Raw genomic sequence first — 18,593 nt, 5'->3', positions numbered from 1 at the left:
AGAAGGGTGTGGCTCCTCCTGGAGTAGAGGGGAAATATGTTTGTGTTTGTAATGGTTGTGCATTTAGGGTGATGGGTGTGTATGCCCTTGTTTTGTTTTAAATTAAACACAGAACGTTACAGTAGAGGTAACAGACACGCTCCAATGTTGAAGAGAAGTACATTCCAGTCTTGTGACAGCACACAGCCGCTGATTTCAACATATGCCGGATTTTCGATTTATGCAATTAGGGCCAGATGCTAGGCTGTTGCACCCACTATGGTCTCATGCATATTATCTCGTCTCTCTGTAAAAAGCAAACACAGATGCAAGTTGTCTCTGTTGTTGCTCTTATCAGATAGCCCAGTGATAGTAAATAGACCTAATCACATCAAGTTTACTACTTTAGTGTCAAAGGACTTAAAATAGGTGATGGTGGTCTTTGATTTTTTTTAATTAAATAAACATCAATATCAGTGTATTTTTTATCACCTTATGTCATGAACCTTAGTGAAAATCAGTACCAGCCATAACAACTAATTGCCATTTATATAAAGTAACACAACAGTTTGCGTTGGGCATTTTTGTGTATATTTTCCATGTATATACAATAGAATGAAGGAAATAACATCCTAGTTGACCACAATCTCGGACTGTACGTATGTTCTAATAACTAAAGCTGATTATATGTGATTCAGTTGAGTTACGAGTCCTACAAAGGAGCTTGTCTAGAAATGATTTGAAGTGCAGTCTTCATGCTGACTCCATCACAGACTCCATCTGTGGAAGCACAAGTTTCACATATTTTTAAATATTATCAGGAGGGTGTGATTGAAAGAAGAATGTTATCTCTTCAAGAATTATTTTTTTTTACAACAGAAATGTATGTAAGAACAAATTTCGAGGTGTTCTGAGTGTATTTGTGAAATGTATAGTGTGCAAACCTTTGTTATTGTATACACATTGTAATTTGATCACCACCTGTTCGGCTGCAGAGCAAGTGTATGAGTGAGCAGGTTTCCTGTGTGTGTTGGATAGTCTCTCTTCCTGGGAGGATGACTGCGTTTCCAGGTATAATGGAACGGTGCACACCTATTGGTTTTCAGGCGTTGGTCCAGGGCCATTAAAAATTTAATAAACACGGCAACAAGGGAAAATAAACTTGGCTGCTGATTTTTGACAATAATAGGCAACACTTTGCACTTGTTATGTTGATTTAGACGTTTGCTTCTTTTCTTCTGCTCATTCTCGTTCTGCAGCATTCTCGGTGTGGGTGACAACGGTGCAAGTGTTCTTCATGACATGGAATGTTACTTAACAACTTAAAGTCACTCTGGCTTGGAATGACTTTAAATCTTTTCACTATGGGCCTCTGCAGGAGGAAATTAGTAAGAAAAACACAACGCAAAATTCCTGCTACCAATGTCTGAAAATATATTCAACACACACCTGTATACAAGGTGGAGAGAAAATAGAGAATAAGAATCAGAGAGTACTTCAATTCACAAATGCTCAATGCCAATAAGCAAAAACAGGTAATGAATGATTAACACACACTGCAGTTCTACTTTTCCTTGACTCTGAGGTATTTCTTTGAGAAGCATGACTGGTCACATGAGGTATGGTTGCTAAGCTGCAGAGTGAATGATTGCCCTCATTTGTTTAGCATGGGTTTTGTAGACAACTAGGGCACAGGCAGACTTGGAAAGATTACAGCGGTGTGTGTATGTGTGTGTGTGTGTTGAGGTTTTTCTGATGCTCCTTTTGCACATGACCATGTTTATATGTGCCCATTATTCAGGGCCTGTTCTGATCTTCATAAAACTAAGCCAGGTTTGGTGCTAATGTAGCTCACAGCTCCACAGGGACCTGGCACAGTATAGTCTCTGCCGATCAATTGAGCTGTATTTTGATATTTGGATTCTTCCTCCCACCAAGAGAACATGGTTTTAGGAAATACGCTCTGCTGTCACTGAGCATGTGCAAACCTTTCCCTGTTTGTCAGGCCTTTCCTTTAAGCAGTTTACTGGCGGTGTCCTGTGTAGCTGATTTAATAGGCAAACAGACTTGAAGTGAAGGTAAACCATTGCCTTTTAAAGAAGACACTCTTGGCTCACTGGACAACTTGTATTAACATAATGACCTGCAGGTTTGCGTTTATGTAATACAAAGCAGTATTTCAGTTGTCGGTAAAGATTCGATTTGCCTTTGCTTTTATAAAGACTGTGCAACAGTGTTCATGGATAAACTTAGGACAATTGTGAAGTGGTAAAACAGCAACACCAATGTGTTTGTTTTATGTTTTTTTTTCCACAGAACCCAAATGTTACACACAACTCCAACCTGTACAAAAGGCCCTTCGTGGAGTCATTTGAGGAGACACCCCTCCTGGTGGCTGTGCTCACCTACATGGGCTACGGTATCCTCACAATTTTTGGCTACCTCCGAGACTTTCTCCGTCACTGGAACATCGAGAAATGCCATGTGGCCCGGGACAGAGAGCAGCAGAAGGTCAGTGTTTACATTAGATCTTTTTTGTTTTTTAATTTAAAGGGTAATTAAGAACAAATAACAGGATAGTCAAGCCATTTAATGTCAATTCAACGTTCTGTCCTCTGCATCTCTTTCTTCTCTTCATCCTCCTACACCACCTTTAGAAAATGTTAACCTTTCTAAAAAGGTAAAAAAACAAATCTTAAACCAACTATTTCCAATTTGTTTTTCTGCAGGATTTTGTCCCACTCTATCAGGACTTTGAGAACTTTTACACCCGGAATTTATACATGAGGATCCGTGATAACTGGAACCGACCTGTCTGTGGTGTCCCTGGAGCCAAGATGGACCTGGCGGAGAGAGTTTCCTATGATTACAATTGGACATTTAAGTAAGTCCATTTACCATCGCCATGAAAACCCATGCTTTTTATTTCCCCCCCCTCACTGTTGTAGTAATAATATCCACGATTTCTCTTGTCTCTTCTTGTCAGTAAGATTGTACTATTATTAAGGTGCATGATAACCGTGACAAGCTAAGAACAACAGTGAGAAGAAGTGTTATTCCAAGTAAATATCACAGAAAGAATCGCACCCATTAGCACACTGCGTGTGGCATTTACACCCTCTCTGTTTCTTCTAGACACACAGGCAAGGTGGTGAAAGATGTCATCAACATGGGCTCGTACAACTACCTTGGCTTTGCTGAAAACGTCGGGGCGTGTGCCGATGCCGCTGTGGATGTCACGAAGAAGTACGGATCTGGTGTGGGCAGTACTCGCTGTGAGATAGGTAAAAATCAAATGTTTTCTAAGATTCTTTGACCAGAAAAAAAAGAATAAATAAAAGCAGTTTTTTTTTTTTGATAGATGGCTATTTTTTACTTTGAGTAAATGTAGTTGTTTGAGTTATAATCACACAGTCCTTGAGGGAGCTGAAACGTGTATCTGACACCTATACTGTTTTTTATGGAGTAAAGAGAAGCTACGATTAATGTTTTATGTCGTGAGGTGGAGCTGCTGTCTTGACAAAAATGCTGATTTCAGGGAACCTGGACATCCACGAGGAGCTGGAACAATTGATTGCGAGGTTTCTTGGTGTGGAGTCTTCCATGGCTTTTGGAATGGGGTTTGCAACCAACTCCATGAACATCCCTGCTCTCACCGGGAAGGTAGGGAATATCATGAAGCGTTAAATGTTCTATGTTTTCTTTTTTCTTTTTTTCATACTTGGTATCGTTACATTCTCTCTGTTTCCGTGCTATATCTGCTTTTGTTATTATGGAATATACTGTCTGCATAGTTTAAACAAACTGCTTTTTCAGATGTACAGCCGAGAAAAAAAACTTTCGAGACATTGTCTGTGCAGAAGATAAAAGACAAATATTTGACCTTTTCTCCTACTCAATTTCTTACATGCCCTTATCTGTCAGTGACAATCTTCTTTCACTGAAAGGAAGTACAAAAGAACTCAGCCACGTGTGGGTCAGTGAACATATTTCCTGCCAGAAACATAGGCTAAATCTTTATAGCCTATTGTATTTTTAAGGTTTATAACAAGGATCCATTTGGTCTGCTTATGTCACGGAACTACTGCATTCAGTCTCTCAAGCTCATTTATCTTTTGATCGAAGGGAAGGAAATGACCTGGGTGAATGTTTGGGCGTGTTCCCATTATGAAGCAATAAAAAAAAAACGTATCCTGTTTTTTAACTATGGTAGGCTTGTCAATTTGCATTTCATTTCTGGTTTGTCAGGAGAGCGTGTTGGTTTTATTTGCATTGCTGTCTATTAGCTCAGTTAATATTACTAGTATAAGTGCACTGTGTGATTGGAAATAGATTATTAGAAAATACGTCTAATGACCTTTAAAAAATTATTAGAAACTCTTCATACTTGCAAAATATTTAATATTTAATATTGGTATTTAATTTATAAATTATATACAGTATATATTTTTATGTAAAACTGGCAATACTTTACTGGTAATTTATAAACAGCATAAAGTTGCATTTTATTCTGTATTTATTGTCCAAAAATGTACATGCTGTTAAATTAAGGTCTGATTGAAGTGGACATTTAATTTTTTCTGTTTTTATTTATTTTTTATAGGGGTGTCTTATCCTGAGTGATGAGCTGAATCACGCATCTCTGGTTCTGGGTGCTCGTCTGTCTGGCTCCACAATTCGTGTCTTCAAACACAACAGTGGGTTCACTCAAACAGTTTAAAAAATGATTTGGTGTCGATTTTGAATTGTCTGACATTGCATAATCACAACCTGAATGAATGAGAATTTATACAGCCATTTTTTATGGAATTGTGACTGTAAGCAAGTGCATTTAGCTGCTTAGACACTCAGAACATCAGAGGCTTTGAGTCATAAAATATGAACCTGGGTATTTTTTTCTGGCTACTGAAAAGTGGTGTTGTACTGTGTTGCAGACATGCAAAGTCTGGAGAAGCTTCTGAGAGATGCCATCGTTCACGGTCAGCCCAGAACCCACAGACCCTGGAAGAAAATCCTCATTGTGGTCGAAGGAATATACAGGTATGGTTTGGGCCTTTTGTCAAACACCTTTGCCCAAAAATACTTGATAATAAAATGAAAAGAAAAACCTTTACTTTCCCAGAATCATTAAGTTCCCAGTTCTGTCTTTCCTGATTTAACCCTTTCTTTAAATATAGAAAATAAATGGCCTTTTTAATTATGTTGACACTCCTCACAAGGTGATGTATTCCCTGCTCATTGAAGTGTACTTATTTTTAATGGCAATCAATTCCTTTGGTCAATATTGTACTTTGGGGTTGTGCCTGACATAATCAATGTCCTTTTTTCACTAATGCTCTTTTAATGGAGTTTCATTTCCATTGGGATTTTTAAAGTAACTGCTACAGCTAATTTTATTTTTTTGGAGCAACTGCTGATGTGCACACTTTGATGTACTGCTGCCATCATCAAGAGCAATCTCACACTTTTTTGTATTATTTTCAGTATGGAGGGCTCCATCGTGCGTCTTCCTGAGGTCATTGCTTTGAAGAAACGCTACAAGGCCTACCTGTACCTGGACGAGGCTCACAGCATCGGAGCCTTAGGGCCACATGGGGGAGGTGTCGTCGACTACTTTGGCCTGGACCCTAATGATGTGGACATCATGATGGGGACATTTACAAAGAGCTTTGGTGCTGCTGGAGGGTACATCGGAGGTAAAAAGGTGAATATTAAAAGCTTTAAAATCACGATGAAGATGAAGCCGTCTGTCTTTAAGTACAGTCAAGACTGGGACACTAATGTCACAAACAGATGCCCATAATCTTGTAAAATTACAGAACTGCAGTGACTGAATATTTGTCCTATTCGTCTGTTCTTAGGAGCTGATAGACTACCTGCGGTCGCATTCTCACAGTGCCCTCTACGCTACCTCCATGTCTCCTCCTGTGGCACAGCAGATCATCACTTCAATGAAGATCATCATGGGAGAGGATGGCTCCACACTAGGTAGACAACAAACGTACTGCACTAGGTGTCAATTGAAGTGTATTAAATTGCCTGTCTCGTTTTATTATCTATGGCCACAAGGTGGCAGTATAGGTCTTTTGTACACGTTTCATTTGAAAGCGGATGAGTGGTAGGGAGACTTTGTAGACTATAATAACCGTTGTCTTTCAGCTGTCACTTTACATTTTCATGCTAGCTGTTGAGACCTCTCTCTGTAGTTTTGCTTTGGAGAAGTAGATGTTTATAATCATTTTAAATTGGACGATGTTGATTTCTTTCTTTCACTCAGGCTCATTAAGAACAATGCAGTACAGTTGAATATGTTCACAGTGGCCTTTTCTTTTCCTTTTAAATCTGTCTTTATCCTTAAGAATGTGATTTTTTTTTTAAGACCCTAACATGTAGGTGGACATTTCCTTGCTACTCTGTGATTTAGGCCAGTCTCATAAACTAGTGGCATGCTGACTCCTATACCTTCTCCCTTTATTACTTTCAGATGTGTTTCGTTGCTCTGTCTATGCTTCACTACCTTCATAGTAAGTGCAAAGCAACATAGTGTTTAAGTCAACAGATCAGAGCGAAGAAAACATGTTTTTGTGCTTGATTGATCCCGTTAATCAGTGCTAATATAAGATCCAATTTTTCTGCTTTTGAATGGTTAAGTCCAGGAATAAACACCTGGAGTATTCTTTGAACTGTTCCACGATGTCATCAACTCCCTCTCTAAATGCTTTCTGAGAAGTGGAGGCCAGATTGGCCGACACTCGCTTGGAATCCCAGCTTGACATGTTTTCCTTGTGGAAGACTAACAATGACCGTCTGATTGGTTGCAGCCATGTCACTGTTTGAAATCCAAGCCTTTGAAGGCCCAGACACTGACATGAAGTAGAAATGACAACTGAGCAACGGTTTGTTGCTGCATTCGAGTTGCTCCTCATGATTCCTGGCACCGGCCAGCGTCAAATTGAACATTTGTTGTTCGAAGCTTTGAAGCTCAGTCAGATTTATGGAAGCAGCGTAATTGTTATGAAACGATTGCTGAAGCATTTGGAAAGCGAAAATCCCTGAATATTATGAAGCACTCTCTCCTTCCAGTTGATCACTCGGCACAGAGAGGAGCAAGGGAATCTTGTTGAAAATGCCTGGATAAATAACATGTCAGAATTTGTTGTGTCTCACATTCCCTTTGAAGCAGTGATGTCTCTGCTCGGCCGTGCAGCACAGCCAGACAGTTATATGTGTAAGTGCTGGCTCTCAGTGCTATATGCTTATTTGTTTGGCTAAGTGGCCATCTGTGGAGGCATGGCCTGAGGACACAGCCTGTGAAATTACAGTGTAGATGGACTAACACGTGAGAATTGATGCCTGTGTAGTTTCAGCCCAAGAACCTCAGACTGGGAGAATCCCAATTGTCTCAAAATGATCCCATAACATAAGAAAGTAGTATTTGACTTCTTTTTATGTTAGTTGCTAAAGCGAGTGACCCTGCGCACACCCCTGCCCCCTGTCAATCACTCCCTTCCACACGGCACACAGAACCAAAGAGAGAGGACGTTTACATGAGGCGAAAACATCTGTGTCTTTTTGACATATTTGTTTTGATGAATAAATATTTGGTCAACATTCTACATAACATATCAGCAGAGTTTATCCAGAGTCCAAGTTGTTTGATGTTGCTGTTGTTTGTACCGTGTGCCCCCTTCGTTGACAACAGACTGGGTGGTCTTTCATATCTCTAGCTGATAGATTTGGGTGTCTGTTTACCTAACATTCAGTTAAATAATAGTAACCTTGAGAAGTTGCCCACAGTCCTTGTGGCCATGTCCATCACATGAGCTTCATGGAATATGTTTGAAGTGTTTGCCTCGGTTCAACCCTCAATCTTCCACTAACAAATCGCCTACTGTGCTCTAAGGTTCTACCCTGACGTTTTGTCTTTCTCCAGGTGCCGATCGCCTTAGACAGCTTTCACAGAACACCACATACTTCCGTAAGAAACTCTGGGACATGGGCTTCATCATCTATGGCAACGATGACTCACCTGTTGTACCACTGATGCTCTACATGCCTGCAAAAATAGGGTATGTTCCTCTGCTGTTGTTGTTGTTGTTGTTGTTGTTGGAACCAGCTATGGTGACGGCCCAATGTCAACAAACTGACGTCCTTTTGGAAAGACCGCACTCCAAGTGGAAAGACTGTGACTAAGACGCTGTGATGTGCTGTGTTCCACCTTTTACTATTATTTTTTTACAGTGCTTTCGGCCGGGAGATGCTGAAGAGAAACATCGGCACGGTGGTGGTGGGCTTCCCAGCGACGCCCATCATCGAGTCACGAGCTCGGTTCTGTGTTTCAGCTGCTCACACCAGAGAGATGCTTGATATAGTAAGTCTTTGTGGCACCCATACTTCTCAAAACACACATTTCATTCACAGTTGAGACATATGTTACCTACTGTATATGGAACCAACAGTATTTTATATTTGCACAACTCTCTTGAAGAGATCTTGACCCTACGTAAAGTTTAGGAGGAGAATATTAAGGATTATTTTTACATGTGCTTACCTATCTTAACGCTAACATATGCCCCAGATTTTTTTTTCTTCAATTTTTATGTTGGTAAATAACCGGAATGGTCATTGTGTACTAAGTACACCTATTTGAAATACATTTAATACTTCTACGTCTTTTCTTTATTGTAGCTTTTTTGCTGATTGTAGCCTTTTTTTTTTCGAGCAGCTCTGCACATGTAAATGTGCATGTATGCATTAAATTACACTGTCTCTCAGTATTTCCTAATTACATGTAAAACGCAGCTGCCTGTAAGTATAGCCATGTGGCTCCAACAGAGTATTTTAGGTTGAAATATTCTGTCTCTCCCAAGTCCCATCATTCATCTTACTGAGGAGGATGTCGACACCATTTGTAAAAGTCCGTATAAAGGGCACGAGGCCGTCTTTGTAGAGCGCTACAAGGAGCCACTTTTTTCCCCTCTGTAAAAAAGCCAGCACTCGCTGTTTCTCTAACCACACAATCAGAAAAAAGGTCAGGAGGAAGGTAAATTGTTTCCAGGTGTCCTGCAGTGTTGCAATGCTGATACAGTCTCTGGCGGAAAGAAGTGGAGGGGTATTTGTGTTCACTTGCGGTTTACGCAGGGAGACTTCTGTGGAGCGAGCCTCCTCTCTGTCACCTCTCTGACATGCTGGATGGTTCAAATCCATGCCTGATCGTGGTTTACCACTCAATGAATCAACCCCTGTGCTGAAGAGAAACATCGGCACGGTGGTGGTGGGCTTCCCAGCGACGCCCATCATCGAGTCACGAGCTCGGTTCTGTGTTTCAGCTGCTCACACCAGAGAGATGCTTGATATAGTAAGTCTTTGTGGCACCCATACTTCTCAAAACACACATTTCATTCACAGTTGAGACATATGTTACCTACTGTATATGGAACCAACAGTATTTTATATTTGCACAACTCTCTTGAAGAGATCTTGACCCTACGTAAAGTTTAGGAGGAGAATATTAAGGATTATTTTTACATGTGCTTACCTATCTTAACGCTAACATATGCCCCAGATTTTTTTTTCTTCAATTTTTATGTTGGTAAATAACCGGAATGGTCATTGTGTACTAAGTACACCTATTTGAAATACATTTAATACTTCTACGTCTTTTCTTTATCGTAGCTTTTTTGCTGATTGTAGCCTTTTTTTTTCGAGCAGCTCTGCACATGTAAATGTGCATGTATGCATTAAATTACACTGTCTCTCAGTATTTCCTAATTACATGTAAAACGCAGCTGCCTGTAAGTATAGCCATGTGGCTCCAACAGAGTATTTTAGGTTGAAATATTCTGTCTCTCCCAAGTCCCATCATTCATCTTACTGAGGAGGATGTCGACACCATTTGTAAAAGTCCGTATAAAGGGCACGAGGCCGTCTTTGTAGAGCGCTACAAGGAGCCACTTTTTTCCCCTCTGTAAAAAAGCCAGCACTCGCTGTTTCTCTAACCACACAATCAGAAAAAAGGTCAGGAGGAAGGTAAATTGTTTCCAGGTGTCCTGCAGTGTTGCAATGCTGATACAGTCTCTGGCGGAAAGAAGTGGAGGGGTATTTGTGTTCACTTGCGGTTTACGCAGGGAGACTTCTGTGGAGCGAGCCTCCTCTCTGTCACCTCTCTGACATGCTGGATGGTTCAAATCCATGCCTGATCGTGGTTTACCACTCAATGAATCAACCCCTGTTGATTTAACTGTTGATTTGTATGTTTAGTCACCACACACACACACACACACACATACTCACATATTACATGGGTATGTGTGTGTTTGTAATAGAAAATGCAACACATACTTTCACATACAACACCTTCACACATAGTCATAAACAGCTCTGGCTTCAAAACTCCCCTGAACTTAATTTATAATCCTGGTATTCATTAAATCCCCATATTGATTACAAACCAGAAGATTTTTTAAAAATATTTTTTATATTTTAAATCTTGCACTTCCCAAGGGAACCTCTAGTAAAAATAAAGTAAACTTGGACACTAATTATCAATATTCTTTCTTGTTGCTGCTGCTGTTGTTGTTGTCACAGGCGTTGGAAGCCATCAGTGAAGTAGGCGACGTGCTGCAGCTCAAGTACTCCAGACGTGAAAGGCCGCTTCCTGCTCTGGGTTGGATGTCTGAGGAGAGCCTTCTACAGGACTGAACCATGTCAGCCCTCGTACTTTACTTATTCTTGTCTCTTTGTTTTTTTTGTTTTTTTTGTTTTTTGTTTTTTTGTTGTTGCTTGAATCGGTTTTCTCCCCGCTGTGTTATTTCACATGGACAGAACCAAAGTCTTCTACAACTGGGTGAACGCTGGCAGCACCAATGTGCTTCTCCAGCTCCTTCACCCCTGACAGACAAGGACCAAACCCCTGTACTCCCCCCCCACATCTGTGTCCATTGTTACAAACATTGTCCTTACATACTGTGATGGTATGGCTCTAACGTTAAGTCTTATTTCTGTGCGCACATTGTATGTGTATCCTATCGTGCAATAATCACAACGACGCAGTGTATTTTTTAAAAACAACAGAGAGCCAAGTCGGTTGACTGTGGCCAAAGAGATTCTATTTATGCATTGAAAAAAAAAAACAATAAATATGACAATAGCCATGTCTGTGATGCACACAAAAAGGAGAATTAAATATACCTGTAAATATAATTTATCCCAAAGTGGTTAAAAATGCCTTTGGGTGGAGATCCCAGACTTTAAAGAAAGATGAAGATTATTCCAGAGGAGCAACATAAGTGTGTGTTCTCCTAACGTATTGATCCCACAGCTTTTGCCTAATCACTTCTACTTGAAAAGAAAGTATAGCATATCGGGTCTTTCCCTCACCAAAGGATATTTATGTATAAATATATTTTGTACCTTTTTCTCTTAACATGCGAGGCCGATGTTCCAAAAGAAGAAGAAGAAAAAAAGAAAAAAGAATCCCCCCTCCATTCCGAAGGGCAGGATTAAGGAATATTTTTACGACTTATTTTCTAGAAATCGTTTAGCCTTATTTAACTGTTTACACCTGCATTCAAAAACTTGAGCCCAGAGTCTTTAACATTTCTATAAGCTACAAGCTAAGTGTGCGTGTTAGTGTTTTGATTTTTTCCCCCCTCCCTCTGTTCAATCATTGTCACAGAAGTGCTTTCACGTGTTACAGCGTCAACACCCACCATTGAGCATGATGACACGCTGTAAATATGATCTGTATGTATGAAGACGCCGTGTCCACATTTAACTGATGTACAGAGAGCTTTTTATTTATTCGCCTTCGTCAATGACATGAAACCGTTTTCCCGAAAGGGCAGCTTCCGATGCGAACCCGGGGCGAGGTGTGCGTTTTGTCTTAACTATGCTAACTTCAGTGCAGCACTACTGACAGGCATTGCAAATGCACAGATGACGTAGCCACTGAATATCGTCGGGGTTTGATTCACGTGTCGTTTCCTCATGACTTATTGTCCACACTATGTGTTTTTTTTAATGACATTCCCTACATGACTTGTTGTGTGTTTTGTTTGTCTGTTATGTGCGGTCAACTCCTCAAAATGGGCCCACACACTACTGTCAAAGTCCCAATTGATGTGTTTGTGCTCTTATATGAATCAGAGAAGACGTCAGTGTAGCCGGCCTCAGAGCTGGATCTGACTGTTCCTGTGTGAGTTCATTTTCAGCATCAGATCACTGAGGTTTTCACCGTGGCTGACTTTACATCGTTTAGTCACATTTTCTTGTGTTGATTCATTCCAATGTTTTTTTTTTCCCCACCTCAAAAAGTGTCTTCACAACAACTGGCTGATACATTTGCTCAAAGTAAATGTGATATGAATGGTTGTGGTCCGAAAACACAACCCACAGCGATGTCTTCTGATGAGAAAAAATGGTTCTCGTCTGAAGTCTCCTTTAGCCGTCCAGTATGTGAAAAAAGCCTCCCTTCTTTGTGTCGATAGAGGCAAAAAAAAAAAAAAAGTAATTGCAAACAGCAACATGACTGTTTCATTCAGCCAGGTTCCCCCACTGAAACTGAGGAATTCAGTGCAGAGAAGAATTTTCCAGACTGCCTACCACCACACCTGCAAACTGACCTGCAGTCACTACTGGAAACAGTCAGTTATCAGTTGCTTTTGTCCCTGAAGTTGTATCTGAGTCGAAGATAAACCACTTACAGGAGTTTGTAAAGCCATGATGTTTGTTCACTGTGCTAGTGGACGCCACTGCAAAGATTAAATCACTTTCATATCAATGTCTGGAATGGCTGTGTATTTATTTACAGACGGTAACCACGACCTGTAGCTCGTGAACAACATCTCCAAAGAGACTTTTTCCCGCTTGAATCACTCGTTTCTCGTAACTGCATGGCCATCCGGTGGCCAGTCATCCAGCACTTACTTAAAAAGGTATTTTTAAGTACAAACATACTTGTGGTGCGTGATAATAAGCTGTTTTCCGAGCTTAGAACGTGGCAAACAAGCTTTAAAGAACACCATATTTGAGAGGATGTCAAATCCATCAGTTTGTCAAGTTGTAATCTTACAGAGTGAATCATTTTGATGCTGTCGGGATTAGAAAGATAAAACGAGAAAATACATACATGTCAAAACACACATCACGCAGTTACTGTGACATTGAAAACAACTAAGGAAGTGTATTTATAGCATTGTTTTATCACTTCAATAAAGCCCATTTACTGTCTTTAATATTACTATAAACTGTCTCTGACAGAGAGGTCCTATACACTCCCATTTCTAACTCTACACCTTTTACAGTTCTAGTGGTTCTGGTTCTCTTTACTGTATATTGTTAGATGTATCCGCATTGGGCAAAAAGACCCTTAATCCAGGGACCTGCAACATGTGTCTCCTGAGCCACATGTGGCTCTTAAGCCTCTTTGCATGAGCTCCCTGCAAGATCATCGATCATTTTCATAAGTAGACATCACAAAGGACGGAGATTTAAATTTATAAAAATCACATTTAAACCTATTTTACACCAGAAACTAAATTTTCAGTTTATTTGTGAAACAGCAGAACAATTAAAAAAGCCAATGTCCTTTTCAATTTTGAATATATTCTTTTTTAATATTTTTATATGTTACAGTTATAAAACACACTGCAAGCTTTATTCTCTTTGTTCAGATTTTTTTGTTGCCACAATATGAATTCACCAGTCTGGGGTCAGCAAACCTAATTCATCTAATCTAATCTTGATGAAGTTCAGGTGTGCCGTTTTTACTTCAGGTCGCCTCGGACAACTGAGAGTTGCATATGAAAGTGTGTTGGGATTGATGTAAAAAAAATGTGCATTTATTTTGTTTTCTGTGATACAGCAGTAAACGACGAATGATCATCGCTGCATCGTTTGTGGAAATGTGTTTGTGGCTTTGACTGTGACTTTATTTGAGTTTTATTTGATGCTAAAATAATTGAAATATCCCTGTTGGTTCATTCGTGGTTACAGACCCCCGGCCTCACCTGAGTAAACCGGTGCCTTACGGTCATGGTTAAACACCGCAGCGGTCTGTGGACATGTCGACCCAAGGTTTTTTGAACCTCCTCATGGTCAGCCCCCTCCTCAGAGCTGTGACAAAATGATCATCCCACCCCCCTCTCGGCTCCATGCCTGCTGAATGCGTGCGTAAAAGACGACTTACGCAGAACCGTTGCGCGAGCGACTCTCACAAACTCGGGTTGATGGACCCTCAGCTCCAGATAACGGACAAACGCATCAGTTACCAATAGAAAACTAGTACTTGGTATAGTACGCTGACCACGGATTGGACCACGGTTGATAGTATTTAAATGAGAGAGCGCCGGCGCTGACTGGGAGACTGTGCGTGGGGTGGTTAGTGCACGTTCTCGTCGACATCTTAAAACTCTCCAGATTGTTGTTTTTATGGGGAAGAGCCGTTCTGAGCCGGATTCCTCCTCACACGGACTGACAGCTGCTGCGCCCGGCGCTGGTGCCACTCATGGATAAATGGGTAACCCACGGGATTCCCGCTGACGCTGGTGCGCGTCTTCACCAAGTGCGACACTCATAACGGACCTAAAACTGCACACAGGGCTGGGCAACAGTCGGCTGTTTTGAAGGCGAGAAGAACTTTTAAAATAAAAGTGTGTTGATTTAAACCAAGGCTTTGAAGCAGGGAACATGCGGTTCGCGAGATTTCAGATGCTGTTCGTGCTTTGGTCACTTCATCTCCTCAGGTTTGGAACTGGGTTACCCACCAGACACAGGAGCATCGCACACAAGGTACGTGCTTCAGCACGGTGTCATTTGTGTTGACTTTTTTCTGTTGTTGTTGCACATTTCCTGAGGTTCTTATAAAAATCCCATCTGGTTCCATTAAGCAGCCCGTGAATGTTGCCTAAGTTCTTTGAAACTCATAACTGAACAAAGTGTTTTAGCTGAAGTTTGTACGGCAGTCCTGTGAACCAATAGGAACAAAGGTAAGATTCAACACAAGTGGCTGTCCTGAAAAAGGTACATCATCAATTGCATTGTATTCATTTGTTGCACACCTTATTATCACAATGGCAATTCCAACCTAAAGTCACCTCAGTGGTACACAAATGGACCCCACACCGCTATGACTGTCTTGGTGCAAGCAACCGGTGTGATGCTGATGGGATTGATAAACAAGTGTCTTAATATTAAAGAATGAAACACCTTGTGCTCATTGTGTCAACTATTGCTATTTGAATTGCACCCACTAATGTGTACATTAACATCAATTCAAATTAAAATCACTTCTAGACTGCTCAAATCTTGTAACACAACAGAGATAACATTTATGACTACTGAACTGATTAATGAACTATATACCATTTTATCCTTGATATATTGAATGAAATGTGTCTTATTTTGGAGGTCTGACCTACTGTAGTCATCTTAATGTGTCAATATTAGGTTCATCTCAGCAGGACGTGAGACGAGGTGAGAAGGTAAACTTCTCCCTCTCCCTTATCCCCCTTCACGATGCCATGTTGCGTTTGTAGTAAGCGTTGCAGATGACACTACATCTGTTTCCTGAGAAATTGTGACCTTAAAGGGTCACAAAATTCTCATGGCACAGCACAGGTTTCTGGGTTCATAAAATGGGCTTGGGCCCCCAAACGTTGCCAATTGCATCTTGAAGATTAGTGAGTAATTTTAGCAGCGTTACTTTGTACAACAGCAAATAATCTCCCTTTTTATCAGTTAATTCAATTTTCCTTCAAATGATCCTCTCGCTCAAGTGAGATCATTGTCTTCTGCTCTGGTTTGTTCTTATGTGTTCTCCCAGTGTCGTTGACATAGTGCATACATTTGGCTGTAATAAATCTGAGGTCCCAACACACACACACACACACACAGTGTGCAGAATGTTTTGTGTCTACGGGAGTGTTTGTGTTACACACGGTCATATTTGGATATCAAAGTCTGTTTGTGTGTGTTTGTGTCAGGGTTCAGTTTGGGCCTTTGAACTCCTTCCTTCTTGTGTGGCCTCCCATGGATGCCCTATGGGGACTCTCTCATCATCCATCTGATTGATGTCAGAGTGAAATCAGACTGGCAGGAGGGAGGAAAAAAAAAGAGAAAGAAACGAGGAGGGAAGAGAGGAGACTACTGTGAAAACAAATCCCAGCACAGCTTCTGTGTTCTGTTCATTCACCAAAATGGTGCAGTTAGTGACTCTGTGTCTTCATCTCTGACCTGCTGGGTACATGTCTGTAAGTGTGGGTAGTGGTGGGGGTCTCAGTAACAAGATGCTTATGTAACCAGAATAAGGCATGTGTCACACTGGAGTCGGGGTCAAGTGTCATTCTTCTTCAGATTGTTGACATTGGTTCTTTATTGTGTTAATGTGGAATGTCCTGTTTTGGTTTAACCTCCTCCCTCCGTGAAGACAGAGAGGGGTCAGAGGGTGGCCTCCTTTACAAATATTGGGCACTGTTTGCCCCATCTGACTCGAACCCCCATAATGCCTCCTGTCTTTCCCATCCTTTATATCCCATTCTGTCCTGTCTTATCTACAGTTTAAGGGATAAGATCACAATATATCACAATAAAGGGGCAACAATACGATATACTGCAATATCATAGGCAATAAACACACATGCCGTTACATGCTCAGCATAAAATAGAACAGAGGGAGCTACTAAGCTAATATTTGCTTACACCTGTACTACATTAACATACATTATGCATTTAGCAGATGCTTTTATCCGAAGTGAATTACAAGAGTGGGGAACACCAGCAGGGATATGTGGTTACTCTGGGAATCAAACCCAGAACTCTGTGCACGCTAACCTATACAGTAGCTACACTATGGAATCACCATCTCCTCCTCTCCTCTCCTGTCCTATCGTGTTCCGTCCTGTCCCGTCTTATTCTCCTCAACCTCAACCCATTTCCATCAGGCATGCATTTGTTGTCCCGTTTCCATCCGCAAACGTTGGTGATCAAAGAGTGGCCGTAGTTTATTGTTCTTCTGTAATGGTTTGGAAACAGCCCAGTTCAGAGGCCTTTGATTTCTGCAGGCACATAAATCAGAGCCGCCACACCATCTGCCTTCACGGCCCGCTTTAGGATCACAGTTATATTCCCGACCGTAGCCCCTTCTGCTGCATCCAGCCTTTCCGACTCCTCTTTCAAAACTAAATGTCTGTCACCCGAAAAAAAAAAAGCTTGAACGAAGCCAACGTGGGGTGTTTGTCTTTGATGTGTTGCTAATAAGTCATTCTGAAATGTTTACTTCACGTATGCACTTTCGCCTTCTAAGCACATCGATAGGAACAGCCCTACTACTGAAAGAAAGAGACCTGGAGCGGAGGGATGAAGGGGGGTGGAGGAAAAAGAGGAGGACTAGCAGTGATAGTCGGGGCGATAGAATACAAGATCCAGATGTGTAACAATGTGGGGTGAGGAGGAGGAGGAGGAGGAGGAGGAGGAGGTGTGGAGTTAATCTGCGTAGACCAAGTCTTTTCTGTTTAGTTCAGAAAGAATCAGGTGCAAGAGGAGGAAAAACGAACAAAGGAGAAATCCTTAACTTCAAACTTGCTCATTTCAGGTTTTCTTTTTTTTTATTTTTTATTTGTAGTCAGATGTAGTCAGAGGGGCAGCACTGCAGGTTCAGACTTGCTCGCAACAACCCAGGGGTCCCACGCCTCCCGAGTCCTCTCATTAAAGCTAATAGAGGATTTCTGTGACACAGGCCCCTCTTTGTCCACTGACCGGATGCCATGAGTGTAGTTGGAAAAAAGGGAATGTAATGATTGAAGGCTGGTTTTGTCACTTGGCTGGTCAGCTGGATGCTTTAGGGTGTTTTCCTGGAGGCAAATTGCTGACCAAGTAGTGAGATGGTTTCAAGGTTTCTTACTGGTTAAACAAAAAAAACAAAACAAAACAATACGTATTGTTCTTACGCCTCCCTGAGCAAATACAAGTATTGTTTGAACAAAAACACCACATTTTTTTTATTTATTTGTTCCGTCATCAAAAGTGAAACCATTTTTCATTTCTGATGAACACTGACTTTAACCGATCTCTACCTTTATTTGAAAATCTCTTCAGGCTCACGGTAACACTGTCAATAGCCATGGGGTCCATTACCCTGCAGGAACACTGGAGCAGCAAAACCAGGTCCAGAGTCTTCTGCCTGAACCCCATGTCCATCAGAGGAGGTGGCCTCATCATCAGCATCGCTCCACCGGAGTTCTCCCACTACCAGAGCCTGAGGAGGAAACTCAGCCCTTCATCCTGGATCTCCAGAATGTTCCAGAACTGGCCAACGCTGAAATGAACTCACACAACCCTAACATACAGGTGAGCAATGATGATGTTGTTCTTTCTGGTAAGATCGTCCTGAAACTGATGATGTTCTTCTTTCTGGTAAGATCGTCCTGAAACTATCGAAACTGGTTGATTGACTGCTCACTGTAACAGTAGCTGACTTTTTAAAGAAAAATTAAAAAATCTGTTATTTGATGACGTCGTCGCAGACTGAGACACGCTTGTGTTTATCATTGCCTAGGTAACCATCGAGGTGGTGGACGACCCACAGATGGAGGTAGAGATGGACCTGGCCAAGGGAA

The 18,593-nt window shown here is 41.2% G+C and overlaps 2 protein-coding genes across 3 annotated transcripts in view; both read left to right on the top strand.

Moving 5' to 3' along the window:
* sptlc2b (serine palmitoyltransferase, long chain base subunit 2b) overlaps positions 1-12,760 on the top strand; it is a 13,656-nt gene extending 896 nt beyond the window's left edge. The window contains exons 2-13 of one of the 2 annotated variants that reach the window (XM_008312743.3): positions 2,296-2,490; positions 2,709-2,863; positions 3,115-3,263; positions 3,518-3,642; positions 4,583-4,676; positions 4,914-5,019; positions 5,464-5,683; positions 5,841-5,967; positions 7,913-8,048; positions 8,221-8,251; positions 9,239-9,337; positions 10,567-12,760. In XM_008312743.3, the coding sequence (XP_008310965.1) occupies positions 2,296-2,490; positions 2,709-2,863; positions 3,115-3,263; positions 3,518-3,642; positions 4,583-4,676; positions 4,914-5,019; positions 5,464-5,683; positions 5,841-5,967; positions 7,913-8,048; positions 8,221-8,251; positions 9,239-9,337; positions 10,567-10,680 (1,551 nt within the window). In that variant the 3' untranslated portion in view covers positions 10,681-12,760. Of the gene's footprint in view, positions 1-2,295; positions 2,491-2,708; positions 2,864-3,114; positions 3,264-3,517; positions 3,643-4,582; positions 4,677-4,913; positions 5,020-5,463; positions 5,684-5,840; positions 5,968-7,912; positions 8,049-8,220; positions 8,351-9,238; positions 9,338-10,566 lie in introns of both variants that reach the window. The other variant, XM_008312742.3, reaches the window with a different exon arrangement.
* A 138-nt stretch (positions 12,761-12,898) lies between these two features.
* ism2b (isthmin 2b) overlaps positions 12,899-18,593 on the top strand; it is a 9,211-nt gene continuing 3,516 nt past the window's right edge. Inside the window, exons 1-3 of the mRNA XM_025057010.1 lie at positions 12,899-14,769; positions 18,073-18,324; positions 18,533-18,593. The exon at positions 18,533-18,593 is cut by the window's right edge and continues 297 nt beyond it. Of these exons, the coding sequence (XP_024912778.1) occupies positions 14,668-14,769; positions 18,073-18,324; positions 18,533-18,593 (415 nt within the window). The 5' untranslated portion in view covers positions 12,899-14,667. The remainder of the gene's footprint in view (positions 14,770-18,072; positions 18,325-18,532) is intronic.

This window comes from Cynoglossus semilaevis, chromosome 7 (assembly GCF_000523025.1).
Source record: "Cynoglossus semilaevis isolate Cse_v1.0 chromosome 7, Cse_v1.0, whole genome shotgun sequence".
Classification (NCBI taxonomy): domain Eukaryota; kingdom Metazoa; phylum Chordata; class Actinopteri; order Pleuronectiformes; family Cynoglossidae; genus Cynoglossus; species Cynoglossus semilaevis.
This window is presented reverse-complemented; position numbering and strand designations above follow the sequence as displayed.